The sequence below is a fragment of the Halyomorpha halys genome, unplaced genomic scaffold (assembly GCF_000696795.3).
Source record: "Halyomorpha halys isolate HHAL.00 unplaced genomic scaffold, Hhal_1.1 Scaffold536.1, whole genome shotgun sequence".
Taxonomy (NCBI): Eukaryota; Metazoa; Arthropoda; class Insecta; order Hemiptera; family Pentatomidae; genus Halyomorpha; species Halyomorpha halys.
In genome coordinates this window covers 516,706-536,441 of record NW_027112649.1, presented here as the reverse complement: position 1 = coordinate 536,441, position 19,736 = coordinate 516,706, and the positions used below count along the sequence as shown (strand labels likewise).

General features: G+C 30.0%; 1 protein-coding gene across 4 annotated transcripts in view; it reads right to left on the bottom strand.

The window, feature by feature from the left end:
• Nucleotides 1-10,429: 10,429 nt before the first annotated feature.
• Nucleotides 10,430-19,736, bottom strand: part of 5-HT7 (5-hydroxytryptamine receptor 7) — a gene marked incomplete at its 5' end in the record, with an annotated part of 376,882 nt that continues 367,575 nt past the window's right edge. For 2 of the 4 annotated variants that reach the window (XM_067050467.1, XM_067050468.1), the window contains 1 exon segment: nt 10,430-14,007. In XM_067050467.1, the coding sequence (XP_066906568.1) occupies nt 13,453-14,007 (555 nt within the window). In that variant the 3' untranslated portion in view covers nt 10,430-13,452. 4 annotated transcript variants of the gene reach the window in all.

The following is a 19,736-nucleotide window of genomic DNA, read 5'->3' as shown; positions in this document are numbered from 1 at the left end:
AGGATTATTTGACTAAATTATTCTGAAGAAGTGAGACAAAAATTGAATTTCTAATTTTAAACAAGGACTATTGTATAATTTGCATTGAGTGAGAGATGAAGATACAGCAGTACCTCTATGACCTTATCATGTTTTATTGAAAGAGTGTTGAATACTAAAACAATTGCCCCTTTAGTCTGCATCGCTTTGAAGTTATGTAATCATTGATATTTATGTGATGTGATCTAGCTGTAGGGGTTGTTCATCTATCTATATAGAGCTATACGTAATGGATAGTAACTGTTATCTCAAAGCTATTCAATGTAGCTTGTTAGCTATTCACTCACAGATCAAATCAGACTTCATCACCAGGGATTACTATTTCAGTTATCTTGATAGTTGTTCTAGTATATGATTCCAATTTATTTTCTAATTGCCCGACATATATACCTAAATCTAATTGTTATAACCACCTTCATTCTTTAAAGAAAAACAAAACGGGAAAGAATTGCTTTACTGGCAATTAGCAAAGCTGTCCAAATACAGTGTAGTCACTCACTGCATAATCTGAAAAGGCAATATAAGCAAATAATGTTAACGAAATACTATATTAAAATATTATATTTTTAATGAGGTGTAGAAAGTTGACCGTAGATTACTGATTGGAGAAGATGATCGGTGGGTGCGGTCAGCAAAGAAACAACGTAAATAAACAAAAACATATTTATTTTTTTGTTTTTCATAAGCTCTATTATTAATTTAACTAATTCTTTATAGATTCTTTTTATGGTATCATTTATTTATTACTCACATTTATATGTATCATGTAATAATGTAATCAATCTACTACTGTCTTTGTCCATAGTTATTAATAAACTTTTTTCACTCTGAATGATGGTTGTTGTCTTTTTGTTTATATAGCCCTGATGAAGACCTGAAAATCAGGTCGAAACGTCGACATAAATAAATAATTTTTTTTGTTTGTTTATGTTGTTTCTTTGCTGACCGCACCACCCGATCATCTTCTCCAATCAATATTATATTTTATTCTCTCATTCCATCCCACTCTAGCATATCTTATATTCCCACTTTTTGGTGATATTTCTCAATTATTGAGATTACTTCACATGTGTTATTTTAAATTTATGAACTCATTTAAGTTGATACTTTCAGTAAGTATACATAAAGAAATAATAAGAAAACTTTGAAAATAAATGAAACGGTAGAAATAAATTAATTTAATACAACCGTGTTAATACGTAATAAATAGGTTAAAAAGTCTAAAAAAAATAAATAAGATTAAGATAAATAAGTTCTGAATTAATTGCCATGCAGATGATAAAGTATAATGCCCTGTCCAATTTAGTATTTTCGTCCATGATGGCAATATCCCCCATGCTAAAATGCTCCTAGTACTGGAATCGTCCCATGAGATCCGAACTAGAGACCCCCAAATCCATTTTCTTTTAGGAAAAGGGTGTATTTTACATAAAATTCCTTTTTTTATCTTTCCACCCCACGTGGTTATTCTCCTTTCGCGCCGTTGGATCCAAGTCCAGAGTTGTTTCTCCGGTCTTAGGGAATGCAACTATATCTGCGTATCAATACACCGAGTCGAAACAGATGTACTCTTTTTCTTTAAGGAGCTTTATCAATTCATGTTTGATTCTTTGCCGGCTTGTCATGAACGGGATTAGGAGGAGGGAGTTGTCACGAGGGAGTTCGACAGAGGGAACCAAATTCTCTCAGCTAACCGTAGGCTCCTGAGACTCAACGCAGAGGTGCATTAATTATATTAAGTTTCAAGGCGTTGACATATTCTTACAGCGTTGACATCGTGCAGATAGTAACATATCTAGATAGTAATATACTCCACTCGGCCACGACGATGTGTCTATGATGTCCATTTAATTGCTTTTTTCACCGCTTGCAAATCGATGAACGCCCTAATGCATAATGCGTATGTTTAGCGAGGATCCCTTTTTCAAAGAGGCTTCTAAAATGACTTTCCAAGTCAGCTATGTTTAATGGGCATTGAGGGCGTTTAAGAGCGTCGGCATTCATAATGTTTCGACTACTTTTTTTTCTGTTATTTCCGCGAGACGGAGAGAGAGTTCACCGTGAGAGGCCTCTGGTTTGGATCTCGTGAAACAATACCGGATAGAACTAGGAACTTCTTAGAAGGACTAGATGTTAACATCGGGGATATTACCGTCTTGGCGGAAAATATTATTTTGGACACTTTGGGGATCATCATCACCTCCATGGGAATTAGCTCTAGATTATTGTTTTATTTATTTATTTTAGTAGGTGGACCTGTCAATTTGTGTATTTTAACTTATTTATTCATACAATTATTTTATTATTATTATCATTTTTATTTTGTTTTTAGGCTTTTTTATCCAATCAAATATTTCTTTTGACCAACCTTTTATTACATTTCCCTTTAAATCTATTTATTTGTTTTGTTTTAGTAAAATGTATTTATTTGTTTTTCTGTAAACTGATCTACTGCTATGACTAGTATTTCTCTGGTTTGATCTCACATAGCTTTGTAATAGTGAATTTGTTTAGCGGGTCACTGGGGAGGATCTGAGAGGAGGAATTCGGGAGAGTGAATATTTCGATCAAATGAAATGAAAATTTATTTATTTTTTGTTTTGTTTTGTTTTGTTTATTCAATAGTTTCATAAGGATTTTAAATTATATAATTTTATTTTGTCACTTTTAGAAAAATATTATTTTTAATAACTTCGAATTTACAAGAAGATTATTTCGTTTATTCAACAGTCCCATTGGGTAGTATATTTTAAATCTTGTTTTGGTCATAACAAGAAGAATGTTATTTGTTTTTATTTTTTTATTCATTGATATGAATATTATTCATTGATTTATCTTATTTTGTATATATTTATTTATTTTTTCTCTTAATTAATTTGGCAAAAAGAATGTTATTTTATATATATAATTTTATCTGAGAATATTCTCAAAAATTCTTATATTTTTAATCTCTTTCTTATTTAATTTTAATTTTGTTCTTTTGTTTAAGAAGGATTTTATTTTGTAATTAACTCGTATTTATAGTATCATTTTATGTACCTAATATTTCCAGAAGGCATACATTTTCATTTCATTCTTATTGTTTCATTAGCCTTTTCATTTGTTTATTTTCTTCTTATTTTATCTCTTTTTTGTTTTGTTTTTTAAGAAGTTAACATGTTTAAAAATATTCTTTTCTTTTTAGTTATCTGTTGTACTTGTTTTAAAAAAAAAAAAAAAAAACTTATATTGTACCCAGAAACGTGAATAATTTGAATTGCTCAATGAGGCACTGTAGTCTCAGAGCATCATGGTTTATTGTATAATTGTAAATAATTTCAAGAACAATAAAATCTCTCTCTCTCTCTCTCTCTCTCTCTCTCTCTCTCTCTACTTATATTCATAAGTTATTATATGATAAGACATATTGTCCGCCTTGATACTCCCTGTCGATGTAAATAAACACCTGAAATCTCTATGAAAAGCATTAGCTCAGAGTTTTTTTTATGTTAACTTAACGACAGCTCATAAGTAGTAAATTATGTATATATAACTTATATAGATATCAATACTGGTCGAAAAAATAAAAAATAGAAAAAGAAGTTCGTGATAGAGCCCACACAAAGGCAATTGAATGCTACTTTATTGTAATACTAAATCCTCTTTTTGCAAAATTTGTATATATTACACTTGTATATATTTATTTATTGTATATATTACACTAAAATTGTATATACACACTGAGGCCGTAACTCCCCCCACCAGTTTACGGGCATCATTCGTAAACCCTAAAACAGGTAAGTGAAGAATACAAAACATAATAAAATAGAGTGGTTCTTGATTCAACACTTTATCCCATTTACGCACTATGCTGGAGTGGCATTAGCAAAAAAGTAAAAAAAAAAAAATAATAATAAATAAATAAAATAGCGGTGGTCAAAAATTGCAGTTTACAATGCAGCCCCCAAATAAGCCCCTAGTATAGGGAATCTTAATTGTTCAACATGAACCGTTCTTCTCTTCCTTGATACATTCATACTCTTAATAGTGAGAGCTTTTTCAACTTGGTATACTCGTAAGTGATCACTAAGGGTACTTTGCAAATGTTCAATTAGGTGTCCCGGTTTGTTGAGATACCACACTCTATCCTGAACTCTTACCTACTCTCTGATGGCCGCAGTGCCAAATTCCCCTCTATCTGGGACTTCACAAAATTGGGACTATGTACCACAAGAGCCTCCAATACCACTTCTGCCAAAGGTATCACATATACCCTCGGCATGTGAATCAGTCTACTTGTAAATCGTTGAAGGGTCCGTCGGCGGTCAGCCTTTCTTCCTGTCGAGTGCGGGGTGGTTTCTGATCAGCAGTCCCTTATTGTCTCCTTTATTATGCGCTGCATACTACAACAGAAGTAAATGTGCCGCTTATGGATATTTGTATTTTATATTATCATTCAATATTATCCTATTATTCATAGTAATTGTGTAGTAGTAGTGATTTTTATACTAATTAAGTTGGTTTAAGTTGTTTATCTCCCGATGGTGATTTTGACTTGATATAATGCTAACGTTATCTATTTTAGCCGGTTACAATCTCGAATGGTTTCCACCATCCCTGCGCACCTGATGAGCACTCTATCCACCCCAATTTGTTCCATTCGCCATAGTTTCCGGACCTTCTCCCAGATGACTGGCTTTTTAATGGCTTCGTTCAGTGCTCTGCAAATTACTTTTCGCTTCTCCCGAACGCCTGTTTGTGACCAGATCGTGATCCTGTCACACTGTACTCTGCCTGCGTCCTAATGTTCCTGGCGATTTATTGTGTTTTTGACCGCTGTATCAACTATTATGGCTTGTTGCCTGGAATTGTTTAACTCCTCCTTAATATGCTACCACAGTGTTTGCGGATATCGTCTTTTCCTTATATACATTATTTTATCCTGTTTAAAGGCAATTTCATGGACAGTTTTTCCCCTACTTCTATGACGTCCCCATCCTTGAAAATGTATCAACATAGTCTGCAATGTCCTATATCCGGCAAGTCTCTGTAATCCTTCGCATGCTCGATCGCTCCTATTCCTACTCCTTCATCCCAAATGCTTTGTTGGCATCTTTACCTCCTACCACCGATCCTAATGTACCATTTACCCGAGGTGTTTTTAATTTACACACCTACCTCCCTGAGTAAACTTCCCTTATCATATTGTACTTCCGTGGTATTTTCCCTACTACATGCATAGTTATATTATCCTCTTTAGCCCACTATTGGCCCAACCTAATTTCTGCTTCCTCCTCTACGTTACAGGGCCCAACCTAGGGTGACTAAATGTCATAGCCATGCTTGCAATTGGAGTGCCTGTTTCCACTCCGCAACTTCTCTAGCGCTCATCCTTCCTTGTTTAGGCTTTCTTACTTAGTTTCAGAGACGCCCAACACTTGGAACTGTGGAATCTTTGAGTTCTTTTTATGGGGGATTTTTCGCCACCGCAACCTCGGAGTATTAACTTCTATCTAACTCTTTGACCTGAGTCTTGCCTACGGTAGCCGTATGAACATTGCCTCGCAATTTGTCCTTCTGTACCGCACTCAAGGTCTTGAGTACGCGGGCATTGAGCCACCAGGTGTCCACTCTTGGGTTAATCGTGATATCTGCGGTATTCTCGTCGACCGCTGCTTCTGGATTTCATCTCCTCTGGTTTCTTGTCGCCAAAGAAGGTGCTCACGCGTATTTTCGGACATCTTCCTCGCACTGGCGTGGAACTCTTCTTCGCATGGGTGAGAGTATACACGGGACAGCGATAAGTTTTCCTCGTCCACTCTGGTTTCTCTACCTCCGTCATGGAATCCTCTTCTCGGGAACTAGCGTTGAATTAATCCTTTGTACATTCCACGAAAATACTTTCTCAAGGCAGGCCCTTCCTCTTGCCCCTATCTTTGGTCAACCTTCAGGATGGTCAATAGAAATTTTATCCTCGCGCACAACTGGTTCACATCAATTGTCTAAAAAAAAATCAATTTTTAATTTTAAAAATCTAATTTTCGGGTTTCGAAGATTTCGTGGGCAAGGCCACTTTTGCTGTTATAGATTGTACTTTTAAAAATAGGTTATCTACCTATATTATTATAATTGTTCTTCTTAAATGTATCTTTCTGTACTTTATGTTATGTGGTAGTAATTAATTTATTTAATATTAAATAATAATAGCCTTAGACTTAGAGAATGTCTTGCTTCCACCCAGAGATCAGTTGCTATTTTACCTGCTAAATAAGAAATTTTTATTTCATGTAGCCAGTAACTATTAGTTACTTAGTAGTTAAAAAAAAATACTTCCTTCACTTCTTGAATAGCTCAAAATTAAAATATGTTTTAAAATAGGCTGAACTCATTCACCCAGTTATACAGCTAAAACAATATTTTTTTTACTTACCTGGTTTAAGATGGTCCCATGGGCAAATGAATTTGTGGTTGGTCTGAAATGGACATATTACAGGTGTAGAGGTGAAGCTCAATTTTAAAATGTATTGTAAAATATTCCATGTTGAGCGTTAAGTAATCAAGAAGTTTTATGCATACCATTATACAAACTTTCATTAAATAAAAGAAAAGGTTTTCCATGTCCAGTTTTTGAGATAACTCTTTTTCATTTATTTATTTATTTTTCAATTAATATAGATTTTAGTATTAAGATACACTGACCATCATCGTTGGGCACAGCTCCAATGTATTTCAGATACATTTTTAGAAGTTACATCCTTCTTGTACCATTAAAGCAAATATAGGTGGTTCTATCTAGTAGAAAACGTTGGGACTGAAGGTCGGAGCTTCTCAATTTTTACAACAAAAAAAAGAGTATTTTTTTTTCCTATGAATTCGGTTTTATTGAAGAAAGATCATAAATGGAGCTACCTCATTATTACTGAAGACCTATCAATTAATGTAGAATAAAAATGTAAATTATTGCAATTACTTGTAATTAATATTTTGTTACTCCAATTTCAAAATAAAGTTATTGTAATAATAATAACCCCAACTTCAATGATCCAAATTTCTCTCCAACTTTTTATTTTAAAAATCTTCCAACGTTTATTCAATATTGAAGAATGAAATGAGAATAATATTTTATTAATAATTGACGAAAATATAGTAAAACTATCTTTAGAATTCGAATACGTTTTTCAAATACTAAGATTTGAACATAAAAAGTTTATTGAATAATTTTGAATTCTAATGATCAACAAGTTTATTCTTGTTATAACCAACGACATTCATCAATGAATTATATTAATTAATAGTTGCAGAAAAACAGCTTGTTGACGCGTCAACGCGTCAAACTTACTTTGGATTCAAATGCAGAGAAGATCTTAATTAATAAAATATAAAGAAAAAAAACATTACCCAAACTGCATAAAGAATTTTGAAATAATGTTTAGTATTTAACTTTTCCAACAGAGCATTACCAGAATTTCAAAGGATTGAAGTCATCTCTATTTTATGTAATGTTAGAATAGTTTGTGGTTTGCACAAAATATTAACAGAAGTGTCTATAGTGCTACAACAAATTTTCAAGGAGACAACCTCAATCATTAAATTCATTTAAATTTTCTTTGTTTTGCATGCTAATTTCCCGTGTCATATATTTTCAAAAAACAAAAACAAATATTATGTTATCATAATAGTTTCACTTAAATTTTATAAATTGGCTATTCACTTACAAACCTCGCAATATCAAATACAAAACTATCGTTTTGTATTATTATCCTTTGCAGGATAGTTTTGTATGGTTACAAACCAGTGAGCCATTTTATAAAATTTAATTGAAACTATTATGATTTTTCTTTATTGTTATTTACAACTATTTAAAATTATATACAGCAAGTAAAATTGATATTGGATATAATATAACGTGATAAAAACAAGTGGAGAACCTACCCATCAATAGAACTCCAATTACATTACTAAAGACGAAGATCTCGGGGCCATCTTCTTTTCAGACGCCTACGAATGAGTTTGGATTGTAAAGATTGGATACGAGAGGAATTCGAAGTTTTAGTGGAGCTCCAAAGCTCAACTCCGTATTTCCAGATAGACCTTATTATTGTGAGGTAGATCAGTCTTTTGCAATGGATTGAAAGTTTAGATCGTTTGTCTAGTAAATGTTGTAATAGTCGGAATCGACGAGTACTCCTGTCTTTTCAGTAATGTATGAGGATTCCATGGCAGTCGTTTGTCCAGATGTAGTTCTAGGTAACGGATCTGTTCGACAGGAATGAGTGGGGTATTATTAAAGGATACTGTGGGGCAAGAGGTCATGGGTTTACAAAGAAGGGTAAATTTGATTTGGAGAGATTTATTGAAATTTATTTTAATTCTCCAATATTATATTAAATTAATATTTGTTTTTTGAAGATATATTACAAGGTTAATTAGCCTGAAAAACGAAGATAATTTAAATCAATTGTGACAATTCAATGATTGAGCTTGTCTCACTGAAAATGACTCATGGGAAATTCGGATCATTGAAGTTGGTGTTATCATTAATATAAACCACTCTCAAAAAATAAATTAATACATATATTAAGTCAGTAATCTAGTAAATTTTATAATGAAAATTACTTTTTGATATATACTATAATGATACCACCCAACCTTACAGTTTTTAAAATATATTAGTTTAATTATTGTTTCGCTGATTTATTTTCTAAATGGATTATTTATTTTTTAAATTAATATTTGTTTTTGGTTTTTTAAGATTTATTACAATGTTAATTAGGCTGCAAAACAAAGACAATTTAAATCAATTGTGACAATTCAATGGTTGAGCTTGTCTCACTGATAATGGCCCATGGGCCGAAACGTTGGTAATTTTATTTTAAAATAAAACGTTGAGAGAAATACGGATCATTGAAGTTGGTGTTATCATTAATATAAGCCACTCTCAAAAATTAAATTAATACATCTATTAAATCTGTAATCTAGTAAATTTTATAATGAAAATTACTTTTTTATATATACTATAATGATACCATCCAACCTTACAGTTTATAAAATATATTAGTTTAATTATTGTTTAGCCTATTTATTTCCTAAATGGATTATTTATTTTTTTAAATTAATATTTGTTTTTTTAAGATTTATTACAATGTTAATTAGCCTGCAAAACAAAGACAATTTAAATCAATTGTGACAATTCAATGATTGAGCTTGTCTCACTGATAATGGCGCATGGGCCGAAACGTTGGTAATTTTATTTTAAAATAAAACGTCGAGAGAAATTCGGATCATTGAAGTTGGTGTTATCATTAACATAAGCCACTCTCAAAAAATAAATTAATACATCGATTAAATCAGTAATCTTGTAATTGTTATAATTAAAATTACTTTTTGATATATACTATAATGATATATTATTTTTTTTTTTCCTCCCTTGCCATTTCTGGCATACGGGGTGAGTGTGGTAGTGTGCTGGGGTTTGCGCATGCCACTGCTCCCAGAGATCACTAATTCGTTTTTTTTTTATTCTTTTATTAATTATTCAATTATTAAATTTTACTATAATGATACCATCTAACCTTACTGTTTATAAAATATATTAGTTTAATTATTGTTTAGCCTATTTATTTCCTAAATGGATCAATGAAGGGCACAAATGACAATAAAAGAGTTCATTATTAGAATAGTTTTATTTTGAAAATTTACACATCCAAATTATTTACATATTCGTGGAAAAAACAGAAAAATATAATCATCCTTAAACTACAATGATTAATAAAAATGTTGTAATGATTGTTACCTTTACTTAGGCTTGATTATAATAAATAGTAATAGAACAATGAGATGAATCGATACAGATTCTCTTAGAAAAAATCTCAAGATATAATCTATTTAAAAAAATAATAATCTCAAGTGATGGAGAAACAAATATATTAATTTCATTTTAATGACTGACTACACCTACACAAGGCTCAGAAAAAATTCCTGACTTCAAGTTGATCAGTGTTATATAGAATTGACAGAGAAATCGATTAAAAATTGCTATCGCCATAGATTGCTAAAGAGTATGCTTAACTTATTATTATGTTTATTTTATCATAAATGTTATTCGAAAGCATCTTTTTCACTTCTTTAAACTTTGACCTCAATGCTCATCTAGAAGCACCACTTCCTCACAATTTCTAGCATATATCACAATGAACAATCGTTCACTAAGGGTGAACCGAAAGACAGCTACAGCAAAAAGTATTTACAAAAACAAAAAAAAAAAGGAAACAATTAACAAAATAAAAAGTGAGAAAACTATTAAAATAAAAATTACATATTTACACTCATTTTGTACGAATACTATGTTAGTCTTTCGAAAGCTGACACATACAAAAACAAACTTACATTTATCCTAAGTTAGGGTGCTCTGTTTTCTAAATTCATTTTTTTTTTTTTTTTTTTTTTTGGAACATCTACTCACATATTACATTTTAGGCGAATTTTATCTATGTCCACTTATAACAATTAGGATATATTACATGAACATATTTCTTGACTAATAATAATTACAGTAAGATGTCGAACAATATTAAAACTAAAAAACAGCAAAATGGTAACTACAGGTTATGGTCAAATTCGGGATTCGAAGAAACCCCTTCTTACTTATTTTATAAATTTGATTAAGATTTAATAAAATTATATAAATATAGCAATTGAAACAGCTTTATAAATTACAACACCTCTCTTATAATTAATATTTCTTTTTTTTTCATTTTATTCAGGGTTCATTTACTGTACCAGTATTTTATAATTTTAATTCGTCACTCATTATATCTGCATTTTATTGCTAAAATTGAACATTTTTTTAAAATATACTTTGGTCCACCTCGCTCAAGTCTGTGTTTTTAGGATTTTCTCCTAATCACAGCTTAGACCAATAATTCTTTAAACATTTATTGTTGTGAAAATATTCACAATAAAAACATATTCTTCCATAAATATTATCTTTACAGTTATGTTTACTAATATATACACAATATCCCTGTATCCATGGTAACGCTAAGCACATCCCTAAAGACGTCGGCTTCAGCACGAAAAAACATACTCATTTGAATAAATTGTATTATTAATACATACATAAATATATATTGAACCAAATAATATTTACAAAAACACTCTCCTTAACTACAAATAAATAGGTTAATTAGACACCTACTCAATACAAAATACCAATACACACAAAATTATGTACAAATATTAAACTACATCTATATTTACAGATAGAAGATTAACAAGACAGTAAACTACCAGACTAAAAATGACTAGATATTTCTTGTTGCATTTTTTCTTTAAGACTAAAATTCTGAACTTCTCAATTCTTGGTAATCCTGGGCTAGATGGATATAATGTCAATTTAGAAAAATTACAAACTCAATTTAATTGTTTTTCCACGCTCATCAAAACTTTTAGTACAAATTTTATACGGATCATTTTAGTAGTAGCTCTCGTGAACAAGTAAAAGTGATTAAATGTCTTGTATTTATATATGAAAAAATAAATATATAATGTAAATTATTACAAATAAAATAAATAAGAATTATATAATTTACTTTTCATTGTGTATATTATTCTGAAAATTTATTGACTTAATATAATAATAGAAATTGAAAAAGAATTCACAGGATAAAGAAGAAAACTCTATTCTATGACGTTTGAATTTGCAAATCGTGTTACCAACCTAACTCGGAGTAAGTGAATTGTTTTCTACATTGTTTTAAAGTTTTTATTTTCGCTTTTACTCTCTACTTCTTCTTTGGGATAGAAAAAAAAATAAGACAAATTCTTGTTTTTATTTAATTTAAGTTATAAAACTTGGTTGGGAAAGTTTTTTAATCTAAGTTTGATCCAGTTATTGTTTTGGTTATCAGCTACGCTTTTTCTTCTTCTGAATTTTTGATATTATTGACAAATATAAGCGGATAAATAATAAAATCCTCAAGTTGCGAAATATACTTTTTAACATGTCAGATATAAATTGAAAAACGAAAATATCAAATTGGGGTTTAGCTTTCCTAAAATGTTTACATTAATTAATTTTAGTGATTAAAAAATATTGATTTATAAAATTTCAAACGCTGTTAGATTGAAAAATAACCTCTCTCTACTGAAAATATTTTGCCATTAATAGAAAACTCAAATTTATTTTGAGTTTATTTTTATTCTTAAGAATTTTTGTATTCAATTTTAAACTTTCTTATTCAAATCTTGACTGTACTTTTATATTGCCCCTTGGCAAGTCTTACATTTTTCTTTTTTGTAAAAAAACGATGTTACATGATACTATATCGTCGCTTCGGTTGGGGCAAATTTTGGATACTTACTTGATGCAAAAACAAGAATTTTTTTGGTCCCACCTTAACACGTTCCTATAAAATCCTTAACTGTAAATTTTGAATAAAATATTTATTAACTGCACCACAGGTTTTTTAATACTTTGGTGGGTTCAAAGGATTTTGAATTTGTCATTCATTTTGAAGTCGTTTTAGAATATAGGATGGATAATTATAAAGATTAAATGAAATATAAATGAAAAGCAATAAATCATGCCATTCTTATTAAATATTCAATTTAATCGAAATAAGATTTAATCGATTGATAATAATGGTAATGTAGCTGATTAAATGAATCATTTGTTTTTATTAATTTTAATTATTAGGAATAAACCTGATAATTTAATAAATACAGGTTATTTCATTTTTCTCGAATTATTTCCATCATCAATATTTTTTTTTTTAGAGATTAATTAATTTCAAAGTATACAATATTTACATTTAATATTAATACAAAGTGTAGATGTATAATTTATATTGGTTTATTCAGAATAAAGAAAGATTATTTATGATTCATTTGTGATTATAAAAATACTAAGTAACGTGAAACAGATAGTAGTTATTTACATAGTTGTGCACATCTTAGGAATTACAAAAGATTTAATGTTTACATCGAAATTTTAAAATTTAAACTGTACATCATCCAGCCCAGGTAGAAAGGATTAAAAATTTATCAAATACAATCAATCACTTATCGAGTCGTTGTAAATTTAATGTTATATTGGAGGTTGACGTTGGTAACAATTTTTATTCCTTTATTCCGTCACACTTGGGGATATTTCTTATTTTTATTTCAAAATATATTATTGGAGATGTATATATAGGATTAGTAAAGATACATTGGAGTTTGTACCGAAAAAACCTATCTGAAGAATTTAATTTTTGTTTTCAATAATTTTAGGGTAGAAATTTACTTGGCCTTAAATCTTTTTGATTTCCCTTATTTTCTGTAAGTACGAGTATTATTATAGAAAGTCTTTTATACATTGAGGGTAACTAAAGTAAGGTTGGTAGGGTTGTGGCCTTAGAGCATCCCGGATTCTGCGGGAGAAGGCCGTACCTATCACAGGAAGGACTCGTGACCGCTGCGAAGCTCGGACACGGGCATCACGTCGCAGGTCGGCTCGTCCTGAATGTGGACGGGGTCACCGTACTGCGACTGGTAGAACTCCTCCCGCATCATGTGGTTAAGGGAGCCGCAGCGGAAGTAGAGGATCTGCTGGAAGGGGCGCCGAAAGTCGCGATTTAGTGTCGCGTAAATGACAGGGTTGAGGAGAGAGTTGGCATAGCCGAGCCAGAGGAAAAGGGAGGACAAGGAGTTGGGGATTGCTCCGGGATCGCTGAGAAAGGGGCGGACCAAAGCGAGGACAAAGAAGGGCAGCCAACAGATAGTGAAGGCGGACATGATGATACCCAAAGTAGTGGAGGCCTTCCGTTCCTTGGCCAGCTGGAACCTGAGCTTCCTGGAAGGGCCGGCAGGTTGTGGTGGAAGCCAGCGGCGTCGGCGACTCAACATAGGGCACTGGGACTCACTGCTGACCCTCGTCACCCCGACGGCTGAGCTGCTGCACTGCAACACCAAAGGCAGGTCCTTTATTAGAGGCTGGTACTTGTTGGTCTGCAACACAGGTTACATTAGCCACTATTACATATTACAGCTTATAGCAACATGCATATATCTAGTATAAGAATAATATACGTTATAAGCGCTAAAGTGGTTATTTCACAAAATAGAGTTAAAACACAAATGAATCTGTTTTTAATCGAAATGAAATGCAATTATGATGTAAGTGATTTTGAGATTTAGACCACTTTTGCTCTTATATCCTCAATTATAATAGTCAACTGGTGAATAATATGTATCTAGGAGATGATGACTGGGGATATAATAAAAAATAAAACATACAATCGTGTGTTATCATCTTATGTTATCATGATCATATTTCGTTATTTATTGTACACCAATGTCAACGCTTGACTTCATTAGAGCTAAGAAAAACAAGAAAATAGCCAAACTGTCATAGTTAAATTATATGAAGCAATATGAGAAAAATAATAATATTATATAAACATATAGAAGTTATACAAGATAGATGAATATTAATTTGAAATAGTATTATATCTAATATGACGGGTAAGACAAATAAAAAAGAATTAAGGAAAACAAAAGGAAAGTAATAATCTAATAAAAAGGAAAGATATAAAAAAGAAATATGAAAAGTAAAAGGGGAAAGATTGGTATAATATATGAAAGATAATAGAGAAGGAAGCGAAATAAAATTACTGGATTCATCTGGTGTAGGTATGAGTATGAAAACAAATTTATCTAACTTTTTTTTGGTAAATGTCCAGCGGAATAAATATTAAAGTATACTTAGTGAAGAAATGGAAATCGATTTAAAAAATGAAGGAGATAAAAAAGCAATAAAAAGAACTATACAAATACATTAAACAGTCTTGTGTATTATTGACTGCAACGTACAACTAGGGTTTATACAAAAACCGACATTTTAGAAAACCGGTTTTCGAATCGTAATTTTTCAGAAAACCGGTTGTAACCGGTTTTGAATTTTTATAAAAAATTTTATTGCTCGAACATTCTGTAATTCGAACAAAAAATTTTAACAGAAAATTTAGAGTGATTAAAAGCAGTTTTTGACTGAAATTATTTACTGTTCAATTTTATAGATAGTATGGTAAATTTTTTTTATGCAATTTAGTAGAACAAAGAAATAATAGTTGACCAGGATTAAATAACTTTAAAAACAATTATTCGTTGTTTATGCATAATTTTCACATAAAAGGATGTAAATATTTTTATGATAGTGAAACGAGTTATTCAGCGAAGGGTTCTAATAAATAAAAACAATATATTTTAATATTTTTATTATAACCACATTATTTTTTTAAAAAACAATGTTATTAGATACAGATGGATACTTATTAAAAACAATTAGAAAATATATAACCGTGTATTATATAATATAAATTATAATCAAAGCCCAAAGACAAGAGCATACATACTTATTAAAATCAATTTTAGTTTTAAAGATAATTAAGTAAAGGACCGAGTATTTTCTATTCCGGGCAATTTTAATATAAATTTGAATATTCTATTTACTTTTTGTTTAATGAAATATGATTTTAGAAAAAAGAGGACGTCTATCGATTTGCTATTTAGCCGTTTCCTTAGTTTATTCACAAAATTCCCCAAAATAGAAAATACCCTCTCACTTGCAACCGAACTAGGCTTAATCGTTTTTAAAGCCTGATATAATAATTCGATATTTTATAGAAAACCGATATTTTCTACTAAAAAGCCGGTTTTCGAATTTCATAATTTTCTAAAAAAAAAAAAAACGGTTTTTAAAACCCGGTTTTAAAAACCGACAAACCCTACGTACAACTATTCATAAGGTACAGTCTGTAGCTTAATTTACTACTCTTGGGATAAAAGAAGAAACTGATAATTTAACATTAATAGTAAGCATTGATAATATAAGTATATAGCAAAAAAAATTCTAGAACTAAGCATATTAACAAAAAAAAAGTTAATTTTTTTTTTTATATTTAAACAAACTATAGTAAAAGGCCACTTAAAGTGGCCGGCTTTCTCTATTGTCAGGGTATAGGATCTAAAAAATTTCTACACTGTTTTTCTTGATTGTCGAAGGAATCAGATGAAGTGATTTAACTTCATAATGCTCAACAGGTGACCGTTTACACAACAAATGTATAAATATTATAAAAAGTCAATCAAATTCTTTCTCACTAAAACTAACTCGATTTCAATTTGTGGCCTAAGCCAGGGTATGGCTAAAAAAAATGGAGACGAAAAGTTATTTTAAGGACAAGAGGCACGTGACTACAGGCCTGATATAGGAATAATCGGTCGGTTAAAACCGGAAACGGATTTTTTCCGGTACTTTTATTGACCCAATTTTTTTAATGATTGGATATTTAAAGTTATTTTAACCTGGAGGACACTCTAAATTATTGCTATTATGTATTTTACTTTTCTAATATTTATTGATTACTTTTTCTATTTGTTATTGTTACATTTATTGCGTCTTAGTTTCTAAATGTTTACAATTATTACGTATATATTTATTGCTTTTATTTACATGTATTTATTTTTTTATGCATGTATGTCGAGGTTTTTTTTTAGATTTTAATTAGATATATTTGCGCATGACCATATAGGTTTTTCTATATTTATGATTTTTACTATTTATTCTACTAAGAGAGAATTGGATGTAGGTATATAGGTTAATAATAGAAGAAAAAATTAATAATTTTATAAATATAAAAAAAATTAAAAACTTGAAAAAAATATTAAAGAACTAAAACAATAAGAAAGAAAATCATGCACTGCTTTTATGCAATTTAATATTTATTGACTATGCCTGTGTAATATAAGAATAATAAGCAATTGTCCAAATAGCCTCAGTAGTTGTGTGTGTAGCAACCCTATGCAGTTGGGTACCACTGGTTTTTTAAATAAAAAGTTTCTCTCTTGACGGAAATTTTCTCCTAAGACTAAAGAGGAAAGTCATTGGTACCAAATCGCATATTTTTGTTTTGGTAAATCAAGTGACTTCAAACCGACTATAACTAATTATAATGGTCAACATGAATCTTGTGCCTAGGTTCTAGAAGTCAAAGTATGATTCCTTTCTCGAGACTATAAAATAAAATAAATATTTTACTAATAAAGTTTCACTATAAAAACTTGCTAGATATTGCAGAGTTGAAGCGAAATAAGAGTACCTTTTCCACTTTTGACAAAATAACTCCAAATCTAAGCTTGCAGTTCCTTTTTTAAAGTAGCTTCAAACATTCTCTTGAAGTGTTAAATGATTTCACTATTCATATTTATTTATGAATGAAATATATCATTTTTATTTTTAATAATTAAGAAAAGTAGAAAAGTACTTCTAGGTACGTTGGTGAGTGTGAGGACACTCAGAAACTGTGGCTTTGTTGAGTAGAATCTTTTGTTTTAGCGATGGACTGAATCGCAATGCCCTACTTCAAAACCAACAGGACTTAACGTTTCTCCAAATGTTTTATAACCACTCTTTATATTAAAGACAGCTCTAAGATGTTGCATTAACCCAGACTGAATATCATTCGGCCGTTCTCCGCTTCCTAAATCCCCTTTTCCTTCTGAACCCTCTTCCATTTTCTCATATTTTCCTTAAATCCTCGTCCCAATGGAAAACTGTTTGCTGAGGAATTCTATTCCCTGTTTTCTTTTGTCTCTAGTTTTTATCGCTAATATAACTTGTCAGGGTTATATTTTAGTCTATGGATTTACACCTTTTAAATACATCATTTTTCTTGTATAAGCAATCAAATAAATGACTTAATTCTATTTTATTTTCCTCACTTTCAGTATTCTATGATGTAGTTAAACTTAAAGTCACGTAGAAAAGAAGTTTTGATTTTTATTTATGATCAAGTTTTAAACAGATAAAAATATTAGGGGATTTTAAGATTCCTTCTTCTTTGATGTTTCCTTGTTGATCTCTCTCTGTTGACAAGGATAGGCTCTCATATGAAAAAAAGTGTAAGCTATGAGAGAATTAATATTTGGTAGAGGGGGTTACATCTCTTTTAATCTTTAACTATGGAGGTGGGGTTTGACACACTACAGATTCCTGTTTCATAAATACAAACTGATTTGCTAAAATAACTGTTGGTATAATTTCACTGACTTGTCCAATGGTCCTTATAATTTTTAATTCACATCATTTCACTAATAGTTGTTCCCATCACGAAACAAAAAGTATTAGCTTTAGCACTTTTTAATTATTATGCTTGAAATTTATGGAAGTAGCATACCTGTAGACTTTAAGCTGATACCGCCTCATTTTTGTATGTGTATATATATATATTTTGTTGTTTTGACTAATTTTCTGATGACTTTAATATTCTTATTTTGTTGTTTTGATTAATTTTTCCTTATCCTATTTTTGTTTGTTTTCCTATTTTTATAAAGTTATTGCCTTTAATTTTTATTTTATTAGGCTCTTGGGTTGGTTATGTTATAACTTTAATAAGCATTTATGATAATATTTTTGGTTTAATTTTTAATTATACTATTGAGTTCTTTAGTTATATGTGATTTATACCTTTTTTTAGAACTTATTTAATTTATAATAATTCATTATTTTTTTCCAAGGTAAGATCATCTTTTATAGATTCTAGATGGGGTGAATTTTTGATTTCTAATTCTTTTTTAAATTTAATTAATTACTTTAATTCTTTTTATTCCATCTATCAAATGAATAATGTTAAGATTTATTTAGTTAGTTTTATAATTATTTTCTTTTTTATAATATTTGTTTAAATTTAATTACTTGAATAACTTAATTTTAAAGTTTAACTCTGAAGAAGTTAGGATAGGAGTAAATTCCTTTCAAGTATTTATAAAGATAAATCTTGTTTCTTTATTGAAAATAAAGGGTTTTATATTAAACTATATAAATAAGGGAAAAACGGATTTAAACCGCTTTAAAAGATAGTTAGCAGCTTCTTTTAGATACTTCATTCCCTTTTAATTGGATTAATTATAATAATCAATTTTTTCATTAACAATGAAAGGCCTCAACTTTGGCTTCAATTAATTTTTAGATAAGGGATATAATTATCCTAATTTTAGGTCGAAACTAAATGTAAGGTTTTACTTCATTACCTTAAGTGAGGTAGACTAATGTATTAGTATATTTTAATTGCAAATTAAATGTTATATATTTTAACTACAACCCCAATTTTTATTTAGCTCATTCTAATTCTCCGTTTTTTCATTCATGATATAATCCTATAACTAGAATAAATACAAATAATGAAATTGTTATGATTCATATTTTAGTTATGCTTAATTTTAAAGTTAAAATGATTGGTAATATAATGGCGATTTCAATATCAAAAATTAAAAATAGTACTGCGATTAAAAAGAATTGAATAGAAAATGGAGATCGTGCTGATCTTTTTGGATCAAATCCACATTCAAATGGGGATGTTTTTTCTCGATCTTTTTTAGATGTTTTTGAGATTATTGTGCATAATATTATTAGTATAATTGCTACTATTAATGCTAATCCTATAGATCAAATAATTACATATATTATCCCCCCCAGACAGATGGATTTTTTGATTGGAAGTCAAATATATTTATTTATACTAGAAGGATAATTATAATCTACCTCATCAGTAAATTGAAATATAAAGAAATAGTCAAACTACATCTACAAAACGTCAATATCATGCTGCTGCTTCGAATCCGAAGTGATGATTTATGGAAAAGTGACATTTTATATGCCGTAATAGACATGTAAATAG